Below are 23,601 nucleotides of genomic sequence, written 5' to 3'. Positions count from 1 at the left end.
AACAACATGAATTATGACATAATCTTTATTGCAGTAGGACAATAAGGTCATGATAAGTCAGTACAGGATGTTTGGTGACAGAAGCTTTAGTATCTTCAGAGCTATTGAGCATTTATGTTATGATTCATATTTTCATATCTTCATATGATTCATATCATAAATTTCCTATAAGCAATAAAATAGAGGTTGACCTTATAAAAAAATAGTATAATGATAATAATATAGCATGACTATGCTGATGAGTCTTCATTACCAGTTCATATGAATATAGACATTTATGTGCTTTTTAAAAGTTTACTGATTTTTACAGAATGGTGTTTCACAGAGGTTGCACTTTGTTGACGGTCCCTTGACAGCCGGCCCGCTGCTCCGTTTGCATTCACAGTTTGAAACAAACAATTCTGATTAAAAGGCAATAAAAACGATATTTTTTTCATTAAAAATGCATTTGTGGTTCACTCTCTGTGTTGATACAAAAGGATTGAGATACTTGCTGACATATTTGAACGTCGATCAGAAGAGTTATTGAAGCAGGAAGTCTGTGAAGATCTAGTTAAACCGAACTGCAGCTGGTCTATTCCCGTGTTCATCCGCGTAGCTGATAGCTTTCAGTTTAAACTGTGCCTCATAATCGTGTCTATTTACACTTCCAGGGTTTCCAAAACGAAGTTGTTCTGCATTATTCAAATATCTGCTCCTTTGTACTATTTGGTGGGGGGGGTCTTCTTTCACATCCTCTCCTCTCTCCGTACCGTCATCATGCTGTTATTTCCTAGATCTTTACCAAAGTAATGCAATAACACATTAGGGCCGCTCTGTACATTTTGGAGAAAATGTGAGACTTTCACCTTATGGTTGTGAAAGTACTGAATATAGAAAATATGATAAAAGGCAGAGAGCTGCAACTCAAGAACCGCCTGTTAACCCCCCTGCACTGAAAAATGAAAGTCCCGCCCTTCTGCCTCGCTAAGCCTCAATAAGACATGCAAATTTCAGCCAATCAGATCAACCAGAAAGGTTCCTGCCCCACAAGTGACAAAAACGCCCCCTTAACACTGAGCGTAAATCCACATGAACACGCAAATAGGAAATGACCGCGCAAGATCACTGTTCAGTTAGGATGGCGCCTGCGCGGTTTTAAGGTTCACTCACTCAGTTCTAAATCCGCCCGCTTAGTTGTCTTTACGCCCTTTCAGTTTATGACAAATATGTAATTCCATAATTGCCCTGATCTTTATGTCACTGGAAATGGATTAAATAAACATTTCCAATGGTATAAAAATCTTCCAGATTAAATCATGTAATTTTATGTGATCACTAATTTTATTCCTGAATAAAAAGCAAAACAATAAAATGTTTGTGACCAGAATGACGAGAGTTCTTAGTGTCAGAACTTTATCATTACTCTCCAATCCAAGAAAGGGGGGTCTCAAAAGAACGACAAGAATTAAAGTTAATATTAAGTCCATTTTTATTTTCTTAATAGCAATTAATGATTAATATAATATCAAAATATATTCAAGAAAATGATGCAGTTCAATTTAATTTTAATTTTTTATATTTGAAGTTATAAATATAAAGAGATTCCAGACTTTCATTGCTATGGAAACAATTGTGAAGCATAATTAAAAAAAGTCAAAAGCAGAAATCCTTGTTCATTTTCAAAATGAAGCTGCATTTTTTGACTCAAAATTAAAATGAAAAAGCAATCCACCAAAATGCTTTTTCATTTTCTACTTCAACACTGCTTATTCTGTCACTTAATTAAAATGATAAATAAACCATTATTTGACATTATTTGACATTTTCAGAAAGGTCTCTGGTAAATTCGCAGCAAAACCCATTTAGAAATGTCTAATTTGACAATTAAAATCGATTAACAGAAATGCTTTTACATTTTCAATATATTGCTGCATCAAATGACTCAAAATTAAAATCAATGCTTTTTCATTTTGTACTTTAAAACTGCTTATTCTGTGCAATAATTAAAATAAAAGTGCAAAGAGGGGATTGCATTTGTGTTGTCACATCCATCCTGCGAAAAGTGTCTCATAATTCAATTCCACTTCGCATTTTCAGAGGGGAGGCGGGGCGATGATGTCAGTGCTGTCACCGTGTGTCCGGCTGCTAAGAGACACAGACACACCAGGAGCAGCTTTGTGTTAGCGGCAGGGGGATGGTTTTGTGACATTTGTGCTCCCCTGGGGCCTCATTTATAAAGGTTGTGTACGCACAAAAGAAGGCGTAGCAAGCTCTGACCCAGGCGTACGCACAAAAACGGGTGAAATGAGAAACGGCGACACAGTCGGCAGATGGAAGAAACACGTGAAAGTGAAAATGACAATCCTGCCTCTCAGAAATAACATGAAGACTTCACAAAGCAAGTCTTACAATTAACAGCCTACATGAACACCTGTTTGATCGATCAGCAGTGAAACAAACAAAACAATCAAACGAAAATTACAACAGAACACATATTTGCAGAACGAAAAGTGAAATATGTTCTGCAGTATTGGCATGTTGTGCAATTCATCCTCATAAATAATATAGTTAACAGAACGAACTAATGTACAAAACTGATATTCTCGTCAGTGTGTCCGTCTGGCGGAGCAGATATAGGTGCGGGCGTGCGGACGGACGGACAGATGTATTAATTGTCCACTGGGGAAAGTTGTTTTCATATTAAAACATTTCTTCATAAGCTATGTAATTATGGTATTCATGCATATGCCTTTAGTTTGTTTTACTTTTGATAAAACAATGTATGGCGTATGTCTCAACCATTCAGAAAGCAACAAGAAATTACATTTACGCTGAACAATTTCCCATTTCCACGTGGATTATTACCGACATCTGTAGCTTGTCAGATGTAATTAAATGGATGGAAATAAAATGCCCCATCACAATGCGTAATGACGCACAATGGCTGATCTTGAGCTCTTGGAAGATGTGGCAAATGGAAGAATTCGGAGTGAACGCATCTTTAGACAGCAAGAAGACTTGCTGGCAAACGAGGACGAGTGGCTTATGAGCCGGTTCCGACTTCCTCGAGCCGTCCTGTTGGACCTCTGCGGGCTTTTGGGCCCGGCGTTACAGAGGAGCACTCAGAGGAACCACGCGTGTCACCCGGTGCATGCATCTGGCGCTCCCCCCCCCCCCCCCCCCCCCCCGATGGAGCGCTGTAGCCTCACGACCGGTGAGGTTGTGAGGCTACAGCATTTACGGCGTCTGCCACCGTTTGCCACTCAAGTGCATTTTCTCCTCTTTTCCACCTCGCCAACGATAAATTCTACTTCACATTGAGTGAAGTTACGTTTAATTTATTTCCTCTCGGTGTGTGCCATGGTTTCGCAATCAATGAATATTCATTTGTGGGCGTTTCACGGACTATTTATGGGCAACTATGGGCGTGTGATGAGGCCGCAAAAGCATTTAGAATCGGTTGTGATTTATTAAGGGAAAGATGCGTAGGATGTGCGTGCGCACGGTTTTATAAATCCGAATATTTCTGTGCGTACGCACGTCCTATGTGTCATCCGTACGCCACTTCTGACGCAAATCCTACGCAAAGTTTTATAAATGAGGCCCCTGTTGATTGTACACAGCTTCTCAGGTCTACGTAGCAGCATTTCCACTTGCAGTCTGGAGTTTGGGACCACAGCCTCCTTTGGAAGCCCCGCTGACTGGGATCGGCCCCAACAGCCCCTTGACCCCAAAAGTGATAAAACGGAATAAGAATAATGAATGAATGAATCCTTAGAACGGCTCTAAGTACACAAAAGAGCTTTTGCTGCCACACACTCTAGGGTTGTGCCGATGGACGAAGCCATCGTCCATCTTGATGGTTGACTGACATCCCGATGGAGATACACCATCGTGATGCCACGCCGCCGCCACTTTGCGTGTCGACAGCATAAGCCGCGATTACATGTGCAAAATATCTTGATGGGATCAATGGTCGGATTAGAATCAAACCGTGTACATGGGCCCAGAAAAATGTTTTCAGAATATAACAAACATTCGCCGAGCGGCTATATACATCGACATGTCAGCTCGGTAATATATGAGACGATCTTCTAAACGTGATTTTAATAATGTTACGGATATTATGAAGCGCCTGTTCTCTCATCATTTTAATTTTAATCCGTGTGGTCAGTGTTTCTACTGAACGGAGCCGGAAAGAAGCCAGGGTTAGCAGTATGCTAACACGGGCTAACAACATTAGCTTTGGATGGACATAAAATCCATGCTGGAAATTCTGCAATCTGGATCTTGTCTGCAGGTAAATATGTGGGAATAACATCAGCCTTTATTTTGTAAGAACGCGCTCCACCGGTCCACTTGACTAATTGAGTGCAGGAGCGGACTACTACTTTTCTATTTTGTTTGTTTTTTTGTCTCAGTGTCTTTTTTAAAACGCAGCTGAAAAACTTCTTTTTTGAATCGCCTTTTCTTTATCCTTTTATATTCTATGTTTTACTGTGTATTACCTTGTATTACCGTAAAGCACTTTCTGATTTTAATTTTGAAATGTGCTATACTAAGAAAGTTTATTAAAGTTTATTATGGTGTTTTGTTCCAGAGAAGGCTTCGGAGCGCAAACAGGACCGACCGGCTGCTCCACGCAACTTAACCATGTCTCTGAGCAGACGTATAGCTATGTGTTTGCGAATGTGGCAACGCGAGCAATCCAGGCACACACTAATAAAAATAGGGACTTAACCAAATGGAGACGTGGTTCCAAATGTAAAAGACAGAACAAATAAAACACAGGATAAAACCACAAAGGGCCTCAAGCCTGCCTGCAGACAGAGCTGGTTTCTTAAAAAAACAAAAACATTAAAAAAACACCCCAATCACATACATATACACACTGTGACAAGAAAAGCAGATTTTTTTTATTTATTTTTTTAAAACACAAATTAACTTCCACTTAAGTACCAGTCAGACACTGTTGCAGGTATCTAGGAAAGGGTAGACGTTCACAAGTCTCCAAGTCTCAGGAACGTTGAGGTTTCCAAATAGGGTTTTGTCAAAGGTTTCTGGCGTCCTGGTGTGGCCACAGTAACAGCTGGGGGCAGGAAGCGGCAGGCAGGAAGTGCACCCACTGACCCGGAACTTACATGCACATTTCACTATAAGGTGTTCACACTTAGTCTAATTTATGGGGTAAGATGGTGCACCTAAAATTAAAGTTAGGTGCACCGGATCAAAGACTTAGTCTAGTGTCCTGGCCTGAGGGACCACCACCACTGAGCATCTGACTCCCCTCAAAGAGATAGGCTGGGAAACAGAAGATCAATGACCACCAGCTTATTACTGTAAAACATAAGTGTGTTTAGTGTGCATAAACTTTTTCAAGGACTTCCTAAAATGGCAAATTTGCGATGGGTCTTTAATTGTTCAATACTGTACCGTAGAACTATACCAAAATACTAGAAGTGTCACATTCATTAAAATATTATATTTTAATGCTTTGTTATTTTTTTGGGCAGACCAACAAGCAATATTAGCCAACATCTAAGCTGCTCTGATGCTTGGTCTCATAGTGCAGACGGACATTTTACTCTTTCATCACGGCAACATCGTCAGTGCAAATCAAGCAGACACATTTTCCGTTGATTTCCTTAAAGAAATATTCATTTTCCCACCGTGTTTGGAATCTTCTACCCTCACTTGCTATCTTGCGTTTCTTCAGTGCTGGCATTTCTGGTGACTCGTGGTAAATTTTTTTCTTTGCTTAATTTTGTTTAGGACAGAAACATCTTTCTGTGACCAACTCCATCTAGTGTTGAAACTGAGAAGTGCAACAGAGTTTAGCTCAAGCACCATATGCGGGCCATATTCAATTATATTGTCAAAATTTGCTGCGGGCCAATAAAAACAGACCCACGGGCCGTAGTTTGGACACCCCTGCTATAGACACACAACTCAGCGTATTTGTCCTTTCAATGCAGAAAGTTTGCATTAGTTCAGTCTAATAGTGAAATGCAGTAAAGCAGTGGATGATTTTGTGTGGGCATAGATGAATGTATTCTCCACATGTAACCCTTGTGCTATCTTAGATGACCCCCCCTTACATTGATGTATTCTCCCTACCATGACAAAGGTGGATAAAGGTGGAAAGATTTCATGTAATCCATGGACACTAGTGAAGATCACAAATCATTGAAGAAAAAAGGTTCAGAGCACTGTCTAGTGGGTCTAGATGACCCAACTCCAAACGTTAAAGTGCATAGATGGATGTTTTCTCCACATTTAAGTATGCCCTTGGATTGTGGACATTTCCAGCGTTGATGCTCATTTACCACCACTGGTCAGTGTCCCTCAGCATCTGTATGGACTTCATGTGCAGGAATGATTTGGCTAGACTACAGCGTTTCTTCCTTTTAAACTGCTGTTTAACAGATAGGCGGAACTGCTGGTTTCGAAGCTGCAGCTCTGATCCTTGGACATTTATGATGTGTCTCATTAGAGTCTTCATCACTGCTTCAAATTTCATCGCCTAGTTAAAGAAAAAGAAAAAGGAATTTAGAAAAGAGCAGCATTTTTTCAATGTTTTTACACAGTTACAATTAAAAGGATCACAAGAATTCTGAAACTCTGCACAACATGATATAATCTTGTCCTCACTGTCCTCCGGTAGACTGGCAACCTGTCCAGGGCGTGCCCTGCTCTTGCCCAACAGTAGCTCGTAAATCATTTAGGATCCCCATGACCCTTAAAAGGATTCAGTGAGTTCAGAGAATGGAGGGGGGGAGTTTTGAATTAAAAAAATAAACCGAAATACTTTTGAGGTGGTTTAGATTTTTCTTGGTGCATAACAATGCTAAAAGTTCTTTTTAAGTATAAAAAGGATTCCTTCTTGTGTTTGTGTTGCTGCAGTCCTCCCCCAGTATTGGATGACTGAAGAGGATCTCTGCAACCAGCAGAAGAACTTTAGAGTAGAACATGAGAAACAAGAACCTCCACATTATAAAAAAGAGCAGGAGGATCAAGAACCTCCTCAGATTAAAGAGGAGCAGGAGGAACAAGAACCTTCACATTATAAAGAAGAGCAAGCCGAACGACAACCTCCAAAGATTAAAGAGGAGCATGAGGAACAAGAACCTTCACATTATAAAGAAGAGCAAGACGAACAACAACCTCCAAAGATTAAAGAGGAGCATGAGGAACAAGAACCTTCACATTATAAAGAAGAGCAAGACGAACAACAACCTCCAAAGATTAAAGAGGAGCATGAGGAACAAGAACCTCCACACTTTAAAGAAGAACAAGAGGAACTAGTACTGCCAAAGATTAAAGAGGAACCAGAAGGAAACCAACATGAAGAATCAACATTAACTGCAGATGAAGAGACAGAATCAACATCAACTACAGATGAAGAGACAGACCCACAGAAAACGGATTCTGAAAGAGTCCGTAAAAAATATGGTATAAGCTTTCATCAATTGTCTCAAGTTAAAATTCTCATGAGAACTCACACAGGAGACAAACCTTATTCTTGTAAAGAATGTGATAAAGGTTTTAGTCAAATATCTGATTTCAAAAGACACATGAGAACTCACACAGGAGAAAAGCCTTTTTCTTGTAAAGAATGTAAAAAATATTTTTAATCAAATATCTCATCTCAAAACACACATGAGAACTCACACAGGAGAAAAGCCTTTTTCTTGTGAAGAGTGTAGTAAGAGTTTTAGTCAAATATCTACTCTCAAAAGACACATGAGAACTCACACAGGAGAAAAGCCTTATTCTTGTAAAGAATGTGATAAAGGTTTTAGTGAAATATCTGATTTCCAAAGACACATGAGAACTCACACAGGAGAAAAGCCTTTTTCTTGTAAAGAATGTAAAAAATATTTTTAATCAAATATCTCATCTCAAAACACACATGAGAACTCACACAGGAGAAAAGCCTTTGTCTTGTAAATATTGTGGCAAATGTATTAGAGATGAATATGATCTCAAAATTCACATGAGAATTCACACGGGAGAGAAGCCTTTTTCTTGTAAAGGATGTAAAAAAGTTTTGTGATCAAAGTTATAGTTGTTTATCTTATCTCAACAGACACATGAGAACTCACACAGGAGAATGGCCTTTTTCTTGTAAATATTGTGATACATGTTTTAGAGATGTATTTCATCTCAAAACACACATGAGAATTCATACAGAAGAAAGGCCTTTTTCTTGTAAAGAATGCAATAAAAGTTTTAGTTTTTTATGTTATCTCAAAATACACATGAGAACTCACACAGGAGAAATGCCATTTTCTTGTAAATATTGTGATAAATGTTTTAGTCAGATATCTCATCTCAAAACATACATGAGAATTCATACAGGAGATAAGCCTTTTTCTTGTAAAGAATGTGCTAAAAGTTTTAGTTTTTTATCTAATTTCAAAAAACACATGAAAACTCATATTGAAGTGAAACCTTTTTCCAATAAAAATTTATATAACGAAAATTCTCAACTTAAGAAACAAGCACAAAAGAAGCTTGTCCACTGCTTTAAGCTGCTGTTTTCTTTGGCGCATAGGAGAAATGCAGAGACAGACTGGGGCAAGGCTCTGTGTGTGCTGAAAGGTGCAGGTTTTGGCTAGCACATATGAAAAAAGGAGACGTGCGGCACAAGTCTGTGTGTCTCTGTGCGTGTGTATGTGTTGAAAGCAGTAGCGTTTTCTAGCGCATTTAGAAAGTAAGAAAGGAGAAGTGGGCACGCGCAGCGTCTGTGTGTGTGCTGTGTGTTTTGTGCTTGTGTAGGATAAGAAGGAAGGGAGACAAGAGCGCACAAGTGAGCGACCATTCAGTTTGTGATCAGTTAGGGAGAACAGTAACAAAAAAGTGTCCTCTAATAAAATCAGAGTCTGGATTTTTTTTATCAACCCACTCTAGAAACTCTGAGGGCCTGAACAGGGCATTAACGTGCCCGCGCCTTAACACCCAGTGCACCTCTTGTATGTGTCAAAGGAGGAAAAATCCCCCATGACTGAGACCGCGCCCTACCATCCGGTGCGCCCTGTGGTCGTGAAAATGTGGTACTGTATTTTCGTGACCATAAGGCGCAACTGGGTTATAGGACACAGTCTCAGTTATGGTTTGCTTTATCTGTATTGAAGGAAATTATATTTTTGGTCCTCACTTTAGAAGGGTTTCTCTGTCTTATTTTATTACGTTTTCTGTTTTACATATATCACTTGAAGTTTATTCCATAGCTTAAGTGTGTGCTTTAACTTTGTGCATTCCTGACCTCACATTCCTGAGATGTGACCTATGGACTGCAGCTGCACCCCTTCCCCTACAGAGGAGGGGGATGTTGACCTCTCGGGGCATTGGTCAAACAGCAGTCAGCAGAAATGTCTAATCTAAACCACGAGGAATAGATTATAGCTGTGAGAATCGCTCTGGATGTCCAGTTCTCAAGAAGAACAAAAGACTGAACTTTGACCCAGAACCTCCATGGATTTCCTGCTGTCAATCTGATTTGTTGTGGACAGGAAGGGACGGAGTTTACTGCAACACTAGGTGTCCCTTTGAAGTCATTCCCTGAGGAGAGGAACTGGTCACGGAGAATGACCCTCTACGATTGGCTGAAGGAGGAGACGGATCATCGATCAGCCAATGCAAGTGTTCCAGGGCGGAGATTCGACGTCATGTTTTCCGCGGGAGGAGGAAACCCGAATTCTCTTTAAAAGTCTGAGCAGAGCATAATTTTATTGTCTTCTTCTCTCTTGTGGCTTTTCATGTAAAACGCCTGTAACTTCTTGCGTTTTGAAGGCCTTCTAAAATGAGGACCCAGATCTGTTTTAATTCTGTCTTAGAACTTTTGTTAGGGAATAAACCTTCTGTGACTTTATCCGGCTGAATCTTGGTCTTATATCTCTCCCGACTAATAGAACATGCGTGGAAAAATCTCAGAGCGAAAGATATTTTCCTACAAACTTGGTGACCCGATACGTGAAGTCGGGGAACGGTACATGGATCGAGCCGGTGACGTATTTTTCGTATTTTTTGAGACTTTCAGTGTAAAGTCTGGGCACGCTTCCTCCCGTCCACTTGGTCGACTTCTCACGCGGCCGCATACAAAAACAGGTAAGCAGAAGCCTGCTGCAAAATTCTGCATATTGATTAAGTTATCTCATAGTTAAATAACTCAAATTGAACGAGATTTCGAGTGAGTGGGCGGTAGAGCTTCCCCCGAAAATAAACAAATAAATAAATAGATAGATAAATAAATACATAAATAAATAAGAAAATAAATAAATAGATAGATAGATAGATAAATAAATAAATACATAAATAAAAGTTGACCCAAACTTTAAAGGGATGGTTGACTGTTAGTTTGTGACACCTAGTGTGCAACAACAGTACAGAAAAGGTATCCTAGGTTTATCGGTTGTGTTTGAAGAAATGTATTTAAAATGCATAAGGTTCCGTCTGTTTGTCCTAGAGACGCCCAAGGCGTAAAAACAGTGTAGTTTAGGAACTAATTTTTGCGCGTTTAGGTAATTTGGAAGACACTAACGGGGCAGCGGCCTCGACAAATTATTTTTTTAGATGGAGAGTGACCAAAGAAGGATTCGAAATTAACATCACAGGAAAATATGAGGTATATGATGCATTTTGTCCGGACAAAATACGACTGGGGTGGAACAGACAATACGACGACGGACGACGGTGACGATTTGACTTGACAACAGCGGAGCAAATGACTTGAATGTGGATGAATGGAATGGAATGTATGAGATTTTGGAAAGAATGGGATGAAAAAGTGTTTGAAATCTGTGAATTTTAACCTTATTTCCACATTTCCTTGTTTATTGTGTCTATGGCCGCAGCCATCTTGTTTACGTCGAATGGACCAATGACTGGAGGTTTTAGTTGCTTTCGAATGTGTCGATGCCTATGATTGACTTTGTTAGTACCACGTGGCCGGCGAGCCGGCGTCCCCGGAAATCGTAATGGCGACACACGCTAAACTTTTACAGTTAGAGTTTGGGATCTAATCTGCGGTAAAATCATGGCGGGGATCGTCGTTATCGAGCGTGGTGATGACCTCGGTTGTAAGACGTCGTTTAAAAACAAATTTCAGTGGGTTTTCAGTTCGCAGAAAAAGGTTTTTAAGTAGCGCTGCGCCTCCGACGGAAGCCTCTGTCACCACGGCGAGGAGATGACTGCATGCAGCAGCCGTCTCTGGTCGAACGAAAACTACTTTCTCGGGAGGTTCCCCAAATCTTTTCAAAAACATGGTGAGGTAGCATCGGTCTAAAACATTTTGTGTAAAATAATTTTGAAATTATTTCGGTTTTTGTATTTTGAATATCTTTCTCTCATTTATTTGTATTTCCTAATTACCAAGATTTAGTTCAGTTTTGCTCAAAGACGTTTTATTGAAATTAGTTATAAGCATTTGGTTCTTTTAGACTCAGACTCCCTTAAAACAGAATTTTTGCAATGTTTGATTTTGTTTGTATGTTTGTTTTGATATTTCCCAGATCGTTAGGATTTTTGTGAAGTGCACAGCTGTGAATGTTTGAATGTGAAGCACATGACTGGCGGTTTTGTTCGTTTGAATCAGAATCAAGCATATTTGAAAATTGTTATAAGAGAAAGATGAGAAAAGAGAAGGGGAAATATTAACACTAGTTAGAAAAGATTCATTTCAGTGAAATGGTTTATTTTTGTGTGTAAGGTACCTAATTTGTTTTGTCCTTTGGTTTGGTTTTGAGAAAATTGTTAGAAGTTCTTGTTTGCGTCTTGATTGTCTGTGTTTTAACAAACCTGTTGTAGTTTAGAGTGTGAATTGTGTTTTTTGATTAAATAAGGAAAACTGAATAGAGAATTAGGAGAATAGAAAGTTTTTAGCAGTTCATTTTTCACAGAAAGAGGTTGGTGCTGTCATCTTCTAGGTGACAAAGAGCAGAGGTTGATGGGAAGAGTGCAGCTCCACCCAAAACTATTTGAGGAGGTTTAACCATTACCCAATGTTGTAACATTCATTTTACACTAATTGGAATTCCTAATTCCCATGATGGTCAGAATGAAAGGTGCACAATTTTGTATATAGAACATGGACAGTGCTCAGCAACAGCATTGAACAAACAAAGGCCTTCTATGACGGTGTAAGAGAAGTGTTTTAATTGTGAGCAGGCGGAAGGAGTAATTATATGACATGACCCCCATGTAACACCCCCCCTTTTTCCCCTCTGTAAGCAGTTCCCATCTGTGGCATGGAGGACGGTAGGCTGATCTGCAGGTCATAAAAGTGCTGTAGTATAAAGGACATTTTGTGTGTTAGAACATTTACACTTTGTAGAATCTTTGCGATCAGCTGCCACAGTATGAACTGTGATGGTTAGTACTAAGAGGCACTCAGTTTTGGTTTGCATTCAAGTTTGAAAGATAAAGATGTTACTGTATTTTAGCAATTGTAGGTTCTGCAGCTTTAAGGAAAAGTTTGGATTGGTCAGATTGTTATTTTTAGCAATTATCTAGATTCTTATTAGGACCAGCAAGCCCTTCAGGACAAGTCGAACTAAGGGTGTTAATGTTAAACTGTAATGCTCAATTGATCTTGCTTTTTGATAAAGAACTGAATAAATAGCTGTTAGAATGTGTCTAAGAAAGTGTATTTTTTTGAACATTTTGCTCCGCACCCGTTATATTGGTCACAGACAGATTTAGGGATTTTTTTCTTGAATAGACTTTTGTCGCTGATCAACTGCCTTTTGCAGCCACGGTGTTGGCATTTAGCCTGAACAGGACACTAATGATTTTTCTAAATTTTTGTCCTTGGAAGCACATAACTTTATGTTTGCAGGAAAGGCAGCCCAGATAAGAGTGAAGTCCAGACCCCTCCTTAACCCTCATAAATCTTCATGCAGAACATTCTTCTGCCTAAGGGATACAAGAGCATGAGCAGATGCTCACACCTCCCCCAAAAGGACCTCAGTTAGCCAGAAGGGGGCCGAGTCAGAGGTGACTGACCCTGAGGTTAAGATAACTACTTCAATCATGTAAAGTATTACTGCACATTTGCAGGTAATAGAAAGGAGAAAGGGAGGAGTTGAGCAGCTGAAAAATCCACACATGATAAATGGTGTTTAAAAATAATAACATGAATTTTCAGTTTTGATGCCCTCAGAGACAGCAGAAGTGACGTGTCATGCTCAGCCATTCGTAAGTCGGGGACAGGAGAACATGGTGAAAACCCTGGGACACGTGAGCCACCCAGGAGACCCTAGCAGCATCTGGAAATGGCATCTGTGGCACTCCAAACCCTTGGGCATGTGATAGCCCACAACGAGGTACCCAACAGCAGAATGCACAGACCCAGAGGCAGAGGGTCTGGAGGAAAAATGAACAGTACCCACGACCACTCCAAGCCCCTGCTCCACCGTGGCGAGGACCACAGGGCAAGTCGGACAATACCACTTGATGATGCAGGAGCCATTGTCTTTTCCAAGATGAGAGGTAACCACTGATGACTCTAGTGGACACTACCTGCTCTGACAAATGAACAAATGACTCCTCAAAACCTGCAAAAGACCATCCGACTGACTTTTGACCAGATGGTGGAACATTCATGCGTGCATTCACTAAACACGCCTGTGAATCTGTTGGGATGGGACAGTCTTGTCAAAAACAGGAGCCAGCAGACTGGATGCCATGCCAGACCCCACAGCCAACCCCTACTGCAGACAACCAGAGGGCCCTGAAACGCCAGGTGGTTTCATGGGTTTCAGGTGTGAAAGCCATGACTCCTGTCCTCAAAGCTCTATTTCCGCCTCCGAATGGTCTGACCTGTACACTCTAGGATTGACAGTACACGGTAATATTTCAGTAGGTAGAAGGCCACACGTGGCATTTGAACTACACTGACATATATTAACCCTGAGGGCGAGCAGCTTATTGTGCATTCATACACTCACAAATGCAATGATACTAGCTGTCAGACACAGCTGTATCCCACATAGGATTAGCACCCCCTGGTCATGAGGCTCTGCAACTCAGTCCTATGACTAAGTGGGGCATTAACAACACATTGGTAGAATTGTGTTTTTTCAGGTGTTCACTTTCTTCCCTCAATAAAAATGTACAGGTTAACCGTTCATCCAACGACAAATTCCTGAGTTCTGGACCATTTCTGTATTAACAAACATCGTGGCAGACAGCAGACAGCTCATGAAGATGCAGAGGTGCTGTTAAACACGCTCTCTGATGCTTCATGCTCCACAGGTTCATTTGATGTTGGTTCATGTTCCACGATTCCCTAGTGGTGCTTCAGGTAATTGCAGGAGCACAAGTTTTTAGATCTCAGTAATGCTGGTGCAGGAAGCAGATGGAGGGATGAAGGAAACTTTGACTGGTTTGTGGAACTCTGGTGTAGCATTCACATTCTTCCTAGTACTTCTTTTAGACTGGTCTTGAAAGCAGATGGTAAAATTTATTGCATAGCATATGATTTAAGGACTGTTAATTATGTCACTATTACTCTAGTTCTACCCGTTCCTGATCCATATTGCATGCTGTCAACTTTAGCTCAACAATGTGTGTTGTTCACTGCCATTGATTTAGCAAACCCTTATTTTTGCATTCCATTACGTGAAAATAACAGACAGTTATTCGCATTTTAGTACATAGGTGTTAATAAAATTTCCTGGCATTTTCAGTCACTGTTTGCAGTCTCTCTGACAAGATATTGTGCTACTAGAAGGTAGCAGCTAGCTGAACAGACTGTTGAAACCTGCCTGTGAGTAATAACAGATCTTCTGTTGCAGTTGTATGTTTGAGTTTTGAAATGCAACAGGAATTTGCACTTTCGCAGAAGGGAAGTCTCATATTTAGGCAGAACTGTTTTTAGCATAGGTTGTTCAATGTATATAGAGCGTAGGATGTCTACTTTGCAGCCTAAACATCTGGAAATAGTTTGGACATGTTGATTTTCTTGTGGTTGTAGTAGACACTTCTTTGTTTTGTGAAACACATGGACACCTTGAGGTTGATGATAAATGACGAGGGTGTGACTAACCTTACGGCAGTAAGGCAACGACAATACGTGGTTCCATTTCTTTCTGTTGTTATCCTGCCTTCCATAGGAATGTGGACAGACAGCTTGTTCACCTTACCGGTGCACAAAACTGTTTCTATATTTTTACTTTCAATTGCTCTAGTTTGTGTATTTATGCCTTATCTTTGTTTAGATCTGCATGGTTTCACCCAACTAGTGTCCTGGGGTTTCCCCCAGGCCAAGAGAGGGTGGAAAGGAGGTATTAATGATTCGTTGCAGGAAATTGTTTTAGTATTATCATGGTTTCAATTATCTTTGTTTCAATTATCATCGTTTGAATGTATTTGTTTAGAAAGAAGGTTTAAATGTTAATTTTGATAGACCTTTTTACCTTTTTAGAGCTTTGTGTGTCTGTTCATCTGGTTATCTCATCCAAAGCGAGGATGAAGGGGTTTTACGACACTGTCCTGAGGTGATAAGTAACGGAGGTGGAGTTAGAATCCACCACATGGGTCATTAGACGACAGCCCCTAATAAACTTGTCTTTATCTTGAATTTGCATACTCTCACCTATGTTTTCCATGAAAACAGCACGAGGAGAAGCAGACTATGGAGAGGACAATGTGGTGGACATTCCCATCACATCTCTTCTGTGCATTTTTATTCTTGTCTTGTCGTGTTTTGTCTTTTTATTTTATTATTGTCTTTTGTTCTTGTTTTATTTTTTAAGTTTCTGACCCTAACCCTAATCAATATTTAGATCCACAGCAGACTCATCTTGGGGAGACACCCCAAGCTCTTTTCAAACGTTCTGTTGTATCACATGTGTCAGATGGAATAATTACCAGGCTCATTCAGAAGTCCATAGGGGGCCAGGTCCAAGCTTGCCAGAGCTTGTGGGACATGCAGGAGGAGGACACGAGTGGTCAAGGCCCTGAATGACTTTTTGGATTTTGTTGCAATACTAACTAACTAACTAACTAACTAAGAATGTTAACTAAGAATATTGCTATTCTTATTTATGTGGGCCATATGAATCGCAGCTTCTCCGATGGGACCCCCATGGAGGACATGGAAGAAATTTTCTGAATTACGCTTGATGTCATGTTTAACATTTCTATCTTTACTCTTTCGTTGCCTGTGTGATTTTTGATTCTGCCTTAATATGTCTCAATTTCTCCCCTTAATTCCAGGTGTTCTTTTCTTACAGGAAGTGTTATTTTGATTGTCTTTGCTCTCTTTTTATATTTTTATACTTTTATACTATAATATACAGAATGTTTCTGTCTGAATGTAGGCTGATATGTTTTGATTGTGTAATGTGATAATGTGTTTTTATTTTTGTGTGGCCTCACTTCATGAGGCCAAGAGAGGGAACTGAAGGAAATTATATTTTTGGTCCTCACTTTAGAAGGGTTTCTCTGTCTTATTTTATTACGTTTTCTGTTTTACATATATCACTTGAAGTTTATTCCATAGCTTAAGTGTGTGCTTTAACTTTGTGCATTCCTGACCTCACATTCCTGAGATGTGACCTATGGACTGCAGCTGCACCCCTTCCCCTACAGAGGAGGGGGATGTTGACCTCTCGGGGCATTGGTCAAACAGCAGTCAGCAGAAATGTCTAATCTAAACCACGAGGAATAGATTATAGCTGTGAGAATCGCTCTGGATGTCCAGTTCTCAAGAAGAACAAAAGACTGAACTTTGACCCAGAACCTCCATGGATTTCCTGCTGTCAATCTGATTTGTTGTGGACAGGAAGGGACGGAGTTTACTGCAACACTAGGTGTCCCTTTGAAGTCATTCCCTGAGGAGAGGAACTGGTCACGGAGAATGACCCTCTACGATTGGCTGAAGGAGGAGACGGATCATCGATCAGCCAATGCAAGTGTTCCAGGGCGGAGATTCGACGTCATGTTTTCCGCGGGAGGAGGAAACCCGAATTCTCTTTAAAAGTCTGAGCAGAGCATAATTTTATTGTCTTCTTCTCTCTTGTGGCTTTTCATGTAAAACGCCTGTAACTTCTTGCGTTTTGAAGGCCTTCTAAAATGAGGACCCAGATCTGTTTTAATTCTGTCTTAGAACTTTTGTTAGGGAATAAACCTTCTGTGACTTTATCCGGCTGAATCTTGGTCTTATATCTCTCCCGACTAATAGAACATGCGTGGAAAAATCTCAGAGCGAAAGATATTTTCCTACAGTATTTAATACATACAAAAGGTGCACCGGGTTTTAAGGCACGGGTAAGTTAACACATACCAGTAAAACACGCCTGCTAGTGTTGAACCGTTACTGCGTTGTTTCTGACTGCGGTCGAAAGACCCAAGGGAGATCCTCTCCAGGGCCGATGGGGGATCTTCCTTCAGGGTTCACTTCTCTGTTTGGACCCTCAGAGCCTCCAGAGCAGGTTAATTAAAAAAAAAAAAACAGTCTTTGTTCTTTTAGAGGAAATGAACCAGTCTCTGTTCTTTTAGAGGAAATGAACCAGTCTCTGTTCTTTTAGAGGAAATGATAATTATTACTGTTCTCTGTAACCGAGGAACACAAACGGAATGCACGCTCACGCACTCGCTTGCACTGAGGGCTCCCCCCCTCCTTCCTGCACAACACAGTGGCTTCAGCACACACACACTCAGTGTGTGTTTAAAAAGGCAGCGGGAGTTGGTTATGATTTACTTTTCATTTTTTCAGTCATAAATGAGGATCCAAAACTCCATCAAAGTCCTAATACTCTTTATCTGACATGAACAGCTGGGCTAAATTTCTATCAAACAAGCCAGGTTCCCTTTCGTCATTGTCAGAGTCTTTCTGGTGGCCGTCTGGCTCCTCATGAATGATGCCAGCTTTTGCTAAAGCTCGAAGAACAGTCCATGCAGAAATGTTAGCCCAAGCTTTTACAATCCATTCATCCATTCACAAAGTGTGGCATAACTCGCCCGGCGCTGCCTCCCAAAACAACAAAAGCTGACGTTTCCTGACCTGTTGGACATATCCTACCGCCCTGCTCCCGTTCTTCTGGACATTATGACTCACCAGGATGTTAAAAGTCAGCGGCGCTTCGTCCATATTGGTGATGTGGCTGGGCTGGAGGTGTTTGTCAACGATCTTTCTACTGCACTAGGAGTGGAAGATGAACAGCTTTTCATTGTAGTCCGCAGGAAGTCGCTGCAGCATTGCAAACCTAGCCTGGATGGAAAGATGATGGCGTTTCATAAGGTGAAGGTGAATATTTTCTCTGTTAATAGCGTTACTGCCCTCAGTCGAATGGTGACTGCAGAGAAGCGTCTCCAAACTGTTCGCTGATCGTAAATCCATCGAGTCGCCTTTTTTCCACGGAAATTTAGCTGCGTAATCTTGACTTTTGGAGTTCGTTTTCTAGCTTCCTCCACTTGTGAATCATGGATTCATTCATCTTGAATTTTCTGCAGCTGCTCCCATGTTCCACCTTGTAGCTGATAGCTTGCAGTTTAAACCGTGCAACAGGGTTACATAACTGCCTGAATAAAATGTATGCTGATAAAGTAAGTTTTGAATGCTTTAAAAAGAAATAATAAAATAGAACATTTAGTTTTTAGTATAAAATTACTTTTTTGAATATTACTTTTCTTTCTTTTGACTATGATTTTGAACAAGAAATGTGTCTTGTTGGATTACTTCAAAATAAGTCACAGTTTCAAGGCATCAACATCGAGTCACTCGAAAAAAAAGTGCATGCATAGTTTCTAGAACTACAGATAGAATGTCAGGAAAAGAAGATGCCTGCACAATGGAAACAATCAAACACTGATGAACTTTACATGCTTTTAATTTTTTGTGGCATTAATTTATTCATGTAATGTAAATATAGAACATTGATCAAATGTTTAGATATAATCACTACCATCCTTAATGTCACAGCAGTGATGTCCTTAACAAGAGGCAGTGTGGTTTATGAACAACAACGCAATAGAAAATCAATTATTGGGTTGTGTAGATAAAGCTGTAACAGAGCAGCTCCTGCCATATGCCTGCAGAAAATTTCCAGTTAGCCTACTTTGGCTCTTAATTAGCTCACTTGTTTTTGTTAGTTTGTTTTATCATTCTCTTATTATAATCTCTTTTTTTGACAAACATGGACTTGCACCCAGTAAGAGGCATGCCTGATACTATTTTTGTGGACTACTTCCCAAAACTTCTGGGCCCGAAACAATCCGCTAATGTATTCTCTACACAATCAGCTGTTGTCCCCTGGCAAGACAAAATGCTGTCAGAGATTGCTGTTTTTTTTTTTACAGCGCTTTGGTAACAACATTTTCCCTGCCATACTATCAATAAAACATGCACACAGAACCACATTGATGCAGTCATTTACGTAAAAGGAGGCAGAAGTAAACATTGAATGGAAGTAAATGAAGAGTTTTCTAACATCCTGAGAACATCTTTCTCATACACCTTTTTTGGGTTGTCATCTATAAGCTACAACCATCAGAATCCAACTAAATCTGCTAAACTTCAAATTTCTTTTTTTAATAGATGGACCTGTAAAGAGAAATGTGTTGTTTTTGATGATCCTGGTTTAATCTTCATCTCTTGAACAGTTTAATTGTGGTTGTAGTTTATGCTGATACAATGTGTCTTTGCCTGTGTTACCATGACAACACTGGAAATGTTTGGTTCAATTTAAACACTTTTTATGTGATCGGTAATAGTTTTGAAAAGTAGTGACTACAGTTTATATTTTTTGGGTCATATGAGCAAATCATTTCTTTAGGAAAGGATTTTCTCCAAAATGTATGAAGGAAGAGGCAGATAAAGAACCAGACTGGTGTTTCTGTCTGGTGTTCTTGTGATTCCTGTTTTCCAATAGACATTAGAACTGTTCCTCTGTTCTTTTTGGTTCTCAGTGTTCTGTTCCAGTCTTTACTGTGAATAATAAAGTGGACGTGAACATCAGTCAGAAGTGTGGAGTCTTTCTCACAGTGTGGGTTTCTGCTGTTTGTTGCTTCTCTGCTGGTTCCAAAGCTGGACTCTACAAGTCCAGTTCTGACTGCTGAACTCAGGACTGAGGTGAGATCACAGAGCTCCATCAGAAGCTGTGAAGAAGACTGAAACAAACAAACGGCTTCTCTGTAGTTTTATCATCAGTCTGAGTGCAGCAGTGAGGTTCAGCTCCACAGAAATCTGTAAACTTCAGTCTGGCTTTGAGTCTCTTTGAAATCCAGATTTGGTCTTGGAAGATGAATTCAGCATTTGCAGCTTTTATGATGTGTTTTCAGATAAGATAAGATATTTCTTTATTAGTCCCACCAAGGGGAAGTTTCCTTGTTGCAGCAGCAGTACAGGTAAGAGAGGAGAATATAAAAAAAAAAATATATATATATATATATATTTTTACTTTTATCTGTTTTATCTTTTGAACAGGTTAGTCTTTTCACAGTAAACCTGCAAAAATGTTTCCAGGATGTTGGGATACTAAAAAGATTGATAAATTTAATCAAATGTTTTTTTCCTAAATAAAATGTGTTTAGTTTTGTAGATTAATCAGTTTTAAGTTAAATCTATTGTTACTCATTTAATGCATTTATATTTAAATGTAAATATTGGTCATTGATGCAAATACAGTAAAAAGGAAGGACTTTTATTTTGAAGTCTCATTATGTATCCGTGCAGCTCTTCCTGTAGACATGGTTTTAGTTTTGGAGGAGACGACCTTGAGATGAAGGAAGATGGTAAGAACAGAGCAGGAACAATCCGTCCAGACAGGCAAAGGGAATTGTTTCCCACAATCCCTTGGGGTGCTGATCTAACAGCAACACCAAGTTACACCTTAGGTTAGACGCCACTAAATCCTATTCAAATGGACACGCCATGCTGCTTCATAGTGGAAGATAAAAAGTCACACAAACACATAATAATCATACAATAACAATATAATAATAGTTCTTAAAATAGAAGTTCATATCAGGCAGAATTGTTGAACAGCTAAACCGAGCCATATGAGACTCTGAATGGAACTGAATTGAGATTTTAGCGTATCGTTACACCCCTAGACATAAATTTGATGGAGAAATCAATAGAATCTGCAGTTTGGATCAGTTTCTATTGAAAAAGGCTGCATAAATATGACAGACAGCTTTCAGGTTCAGATGCAGTTCTGAAAAACAGCAGAAACATGATCTGATGGAGGCTCTCATTTATCCTCATTATTCTTCCAAACAGCCCAATCAAGTTGGCCCAAAGGCACATTGGCAGAGCAACATGTTGTCTATGAAGAACCTACTCAGCTGTGCTACAAATAACAACAAACATCCAAACCACAACGCTAAACAATCAAGACCAACACAACTGTCAACATCCAGAATCCAGCAAATATCCCAAACAGAACATTATTACCCACAATGCACCTGAACAGGTCCTGCAGCAGACAGGGTCTTTCCAATAATTTTATTATTGAAGACGTTTCCAGAAGCAGCAGCAGACTGTGTTCCCATGACAACGCTGAACTCAGCTGCTGCTCTGCAGGAGAAAGTCTGCAGCTCCTCAGTCAGGAAGCTCTTTCAAGCTCGTGCACATCTGTCAGTGCAGCAGCAGAAAGCCTGTTTCCCTGCAGGAAGTCTGAGACTTTTCAAAGTAAGAGCCTCATGTTGGCAGAGATGGGTTGGATTCTTTGATGCTCCAGTGTCTTTTGGATTCAGGATGAGTTCATGCAGATCTAGAAATCCCACCATGATGATCATCCTTGAGGAATTTCAAAATAAAAGACTCACAAACACCACAATCACTGCTGGATGATAAATACATTTACTCTTTATTTTCTGTCAATAAGTAATATTTATCAATGAATCCTTGATTGTAAATGATGGATCTAAAGTTGAAAAGAAGTCAAAGTGCTGACTCAGCACAGATCAAAGGAGACACAGATGATTTCCTGGAATGAAGAAAACATCAAACATCATGATGTGATCTGGAACTGAGCTGTTCTTCAGAAGATCCTCCCAAACATGGAAACTGTTGCTGCAACACGTGAAGGTTTGGTTCTGTTGCTAGTGAGATCTGATGGATCAGAACCAGACTTCTGTCAGCTGGAACTGGGGCTTCTTCCAGACCATGTGACCTCATGGACAAAGTTCCAACATGGTTTCAATGAAATGTGGAGGTTTTCCAGGAAACGTTGCTGCAGTTCCTCCGTCTCATCAAATGAGAGATTTCTCTGCACTAAAGAAGAAAATCTTCCAGAACAGCTTCAAGCTGCAGCAAAACTGTTTCCATCATTCTGAGGACATTTTTTAGGCTTCATGTGAAGAAAAGAAACTGTTTGAAAAGATGAAAACAGAAACAAAGAGGTTTCTAGAAGCTGCAGATGCAGTTACAAAGAACAGCCAGCAGGTGTCTCACTGTGGGAGTCTCTGGAAGATCTGCCTCCAACCATGAAGGGATTTGAACCCTCAGTCTTCTGATCCGAAGTCAGACGCCTTGTCCATTAGGCCACATGGTCTGTGAGAACAGCCAGGTCCACATGGAGTTGGAGGAAGCTGAAAAAGAGGAGGAAATTCAGAAGAGGAAGGTGGAGGAAGAGGAGGCGTGCTCCTCCTCATGAGTCCTGAAGCTGCACCGTCAGCTGCAGAGCTTCAGAGCTGCTTCCTTCTCAGACTTTCCACTTTCTTTGGCTCTCTGGCTCTGATGCTGCTGCTGCTGCAGAAAAACCAGCAGCTGCAGAAAAACTCTGCAGAGACTCACAGAGAGAGGATGGAGGCAGCAGATGAAGCTGCTGCAGACTGGGGGCGGAGCCTGGAGATGACTGCTGAAGGTCAGAGGGCGGAGCTTCATCAGGATGAAGGTGCTGCTTGGATTCTGGCTGGATGTCCGTCTGTCCTCAGTCGCTTCATGGCTGCTGCTTCTCTTCTGCTGATGTTTCTGCAGGATGAAGCTGCTGGAAAACGCTGAGTCTCTTCTTTCTGTCATTTCAGTTACATCAATGTTCCAGTCTCACTTTAAATAAACTCCTGTCCTTCATCAGCCGTTGCCATGGAAACCAGCTGACTCCAGCAGCTCCAGAAGTTCCTAGTTGACACAAGTGGGTTGAGGCAGGAGGGATGTTTCTGGAAAAAGCATTTTCTGCTTCATCCCTGAGAAAGCTGAAGAAGAGGAGGAGTTCTGAGCGTCTTTTCTGGCGGGGACTCCTGCTTCACCTGCAGCCCATCTCCACCCTCTGACTGTGTTCCTGACTGCTGTTCCAGCTCATGGCCGCCAGTCTGTCAGCTAACGTCTGATGGGATGGAGCTGACATCTGCTAGAAGATTTCCTGTCAGACATCAGACGTCTAGCAGCTGCTCTGCTCTCTGATCACTCTGTCAGGAATGGTGTCTGGTCCAGCAGACCTCTGGGCGTTAACTCTTCATGGAGTCTTCCTCATGGCAGCCATTGTGAGACAGAGCAGCTGGTGGTCAGGAGGAGGGATGGTCTTCCTGGCTGTCATGTTGTTCTGAGCCTCAAACAGCCTAGAGGTCATTGGCTGCATCTAGAATGGAGGTGTGACTGTCACAGGCAGGTGATGATGTCCTGTAGTTGGAGATCACCTGGATGCTCTGTCACATGTGGCGGGAATCTCT

At 40.6% G+C, this 23,601-nt stretch overlaps 3 protein-coding genes and 1 non-coding gene across 9 annotated transcripts in view; 1 reads left to right on the top strand and 3 right to left on the bottom strand.

Moving 5' to 3' along the window:
* The window catches only part of LOC144987347 (uncharacterized), a 56,367-nt gene extending 39,237 nt beyond the window's left edge, over nucleotides 1-17,130 (top strand). For 3 of the 4 annotated variants that reach the window (XR_013651221.1, XR_013651220.1, XM_078936699.1), the window contains one exon: nucleotides 6,886-17,130. Coding sequence is in view for 1 of the 4 variants with exons in the window: in XM_078936699.1 (XP_078792825.1) it covers nucleotides 6,886-7,616 (731 nt within the window). In the remaining 3 variants the exon portion in view is untranslated. The remainder of the gene's footprint in view (nucleotides 1-6,885) is intronic. The other variant, XR_013651222.1, reaches the window with a different exon arrangement.
* Nucleotides 1-23,601, bottom strand: part of LOC144986832 (NACHT, LRR and PYD domains-containing protein 12-like) — a 457,161-nt gene that overhangs the window by 134,418 nt on the left and 299,142 nt on the right. The gene's annotated exons all lie outside the window — the stretch shown is intronic.
* LOC144986638 (uncharacterized) overlaps nucleotides 1-23,601 on the bottom strand; it is a 337,370-nt gene that overhangs the window by 71,537 nt on the left and 242,232 nt on the right. The window lies entirely within an intron of this gene.
* Nucleotides 22,415-22,487, bottom strand: trnar-ucg (transfer RNA arginine (anticodon UCG)). Its single transcript has one exon. It is a non-coding gene; the product is annotated as a tRNA-Arg (tRNA).

The sequence above is a fragment of the Oryzias latipes genome, chromosome 2 (genome assembly GCF_053564925.1).
Source record: "Oryzias latipes strain Hd-rR chromosome 2, Olatipes_Hd-rR_3.1".
Taxonomy (NCBI): Eukaryota; Metazoa; Chordata; class Actinopteri; order Beloniformes; family Adrianichthyidae; genus Oryzias; species Oryzias latipes.
The sequence above is the reverse complement of the archived record's forward strand: the minus strand, read 5'-3'. Positions and strand labels throughout refer to the sequence as shown.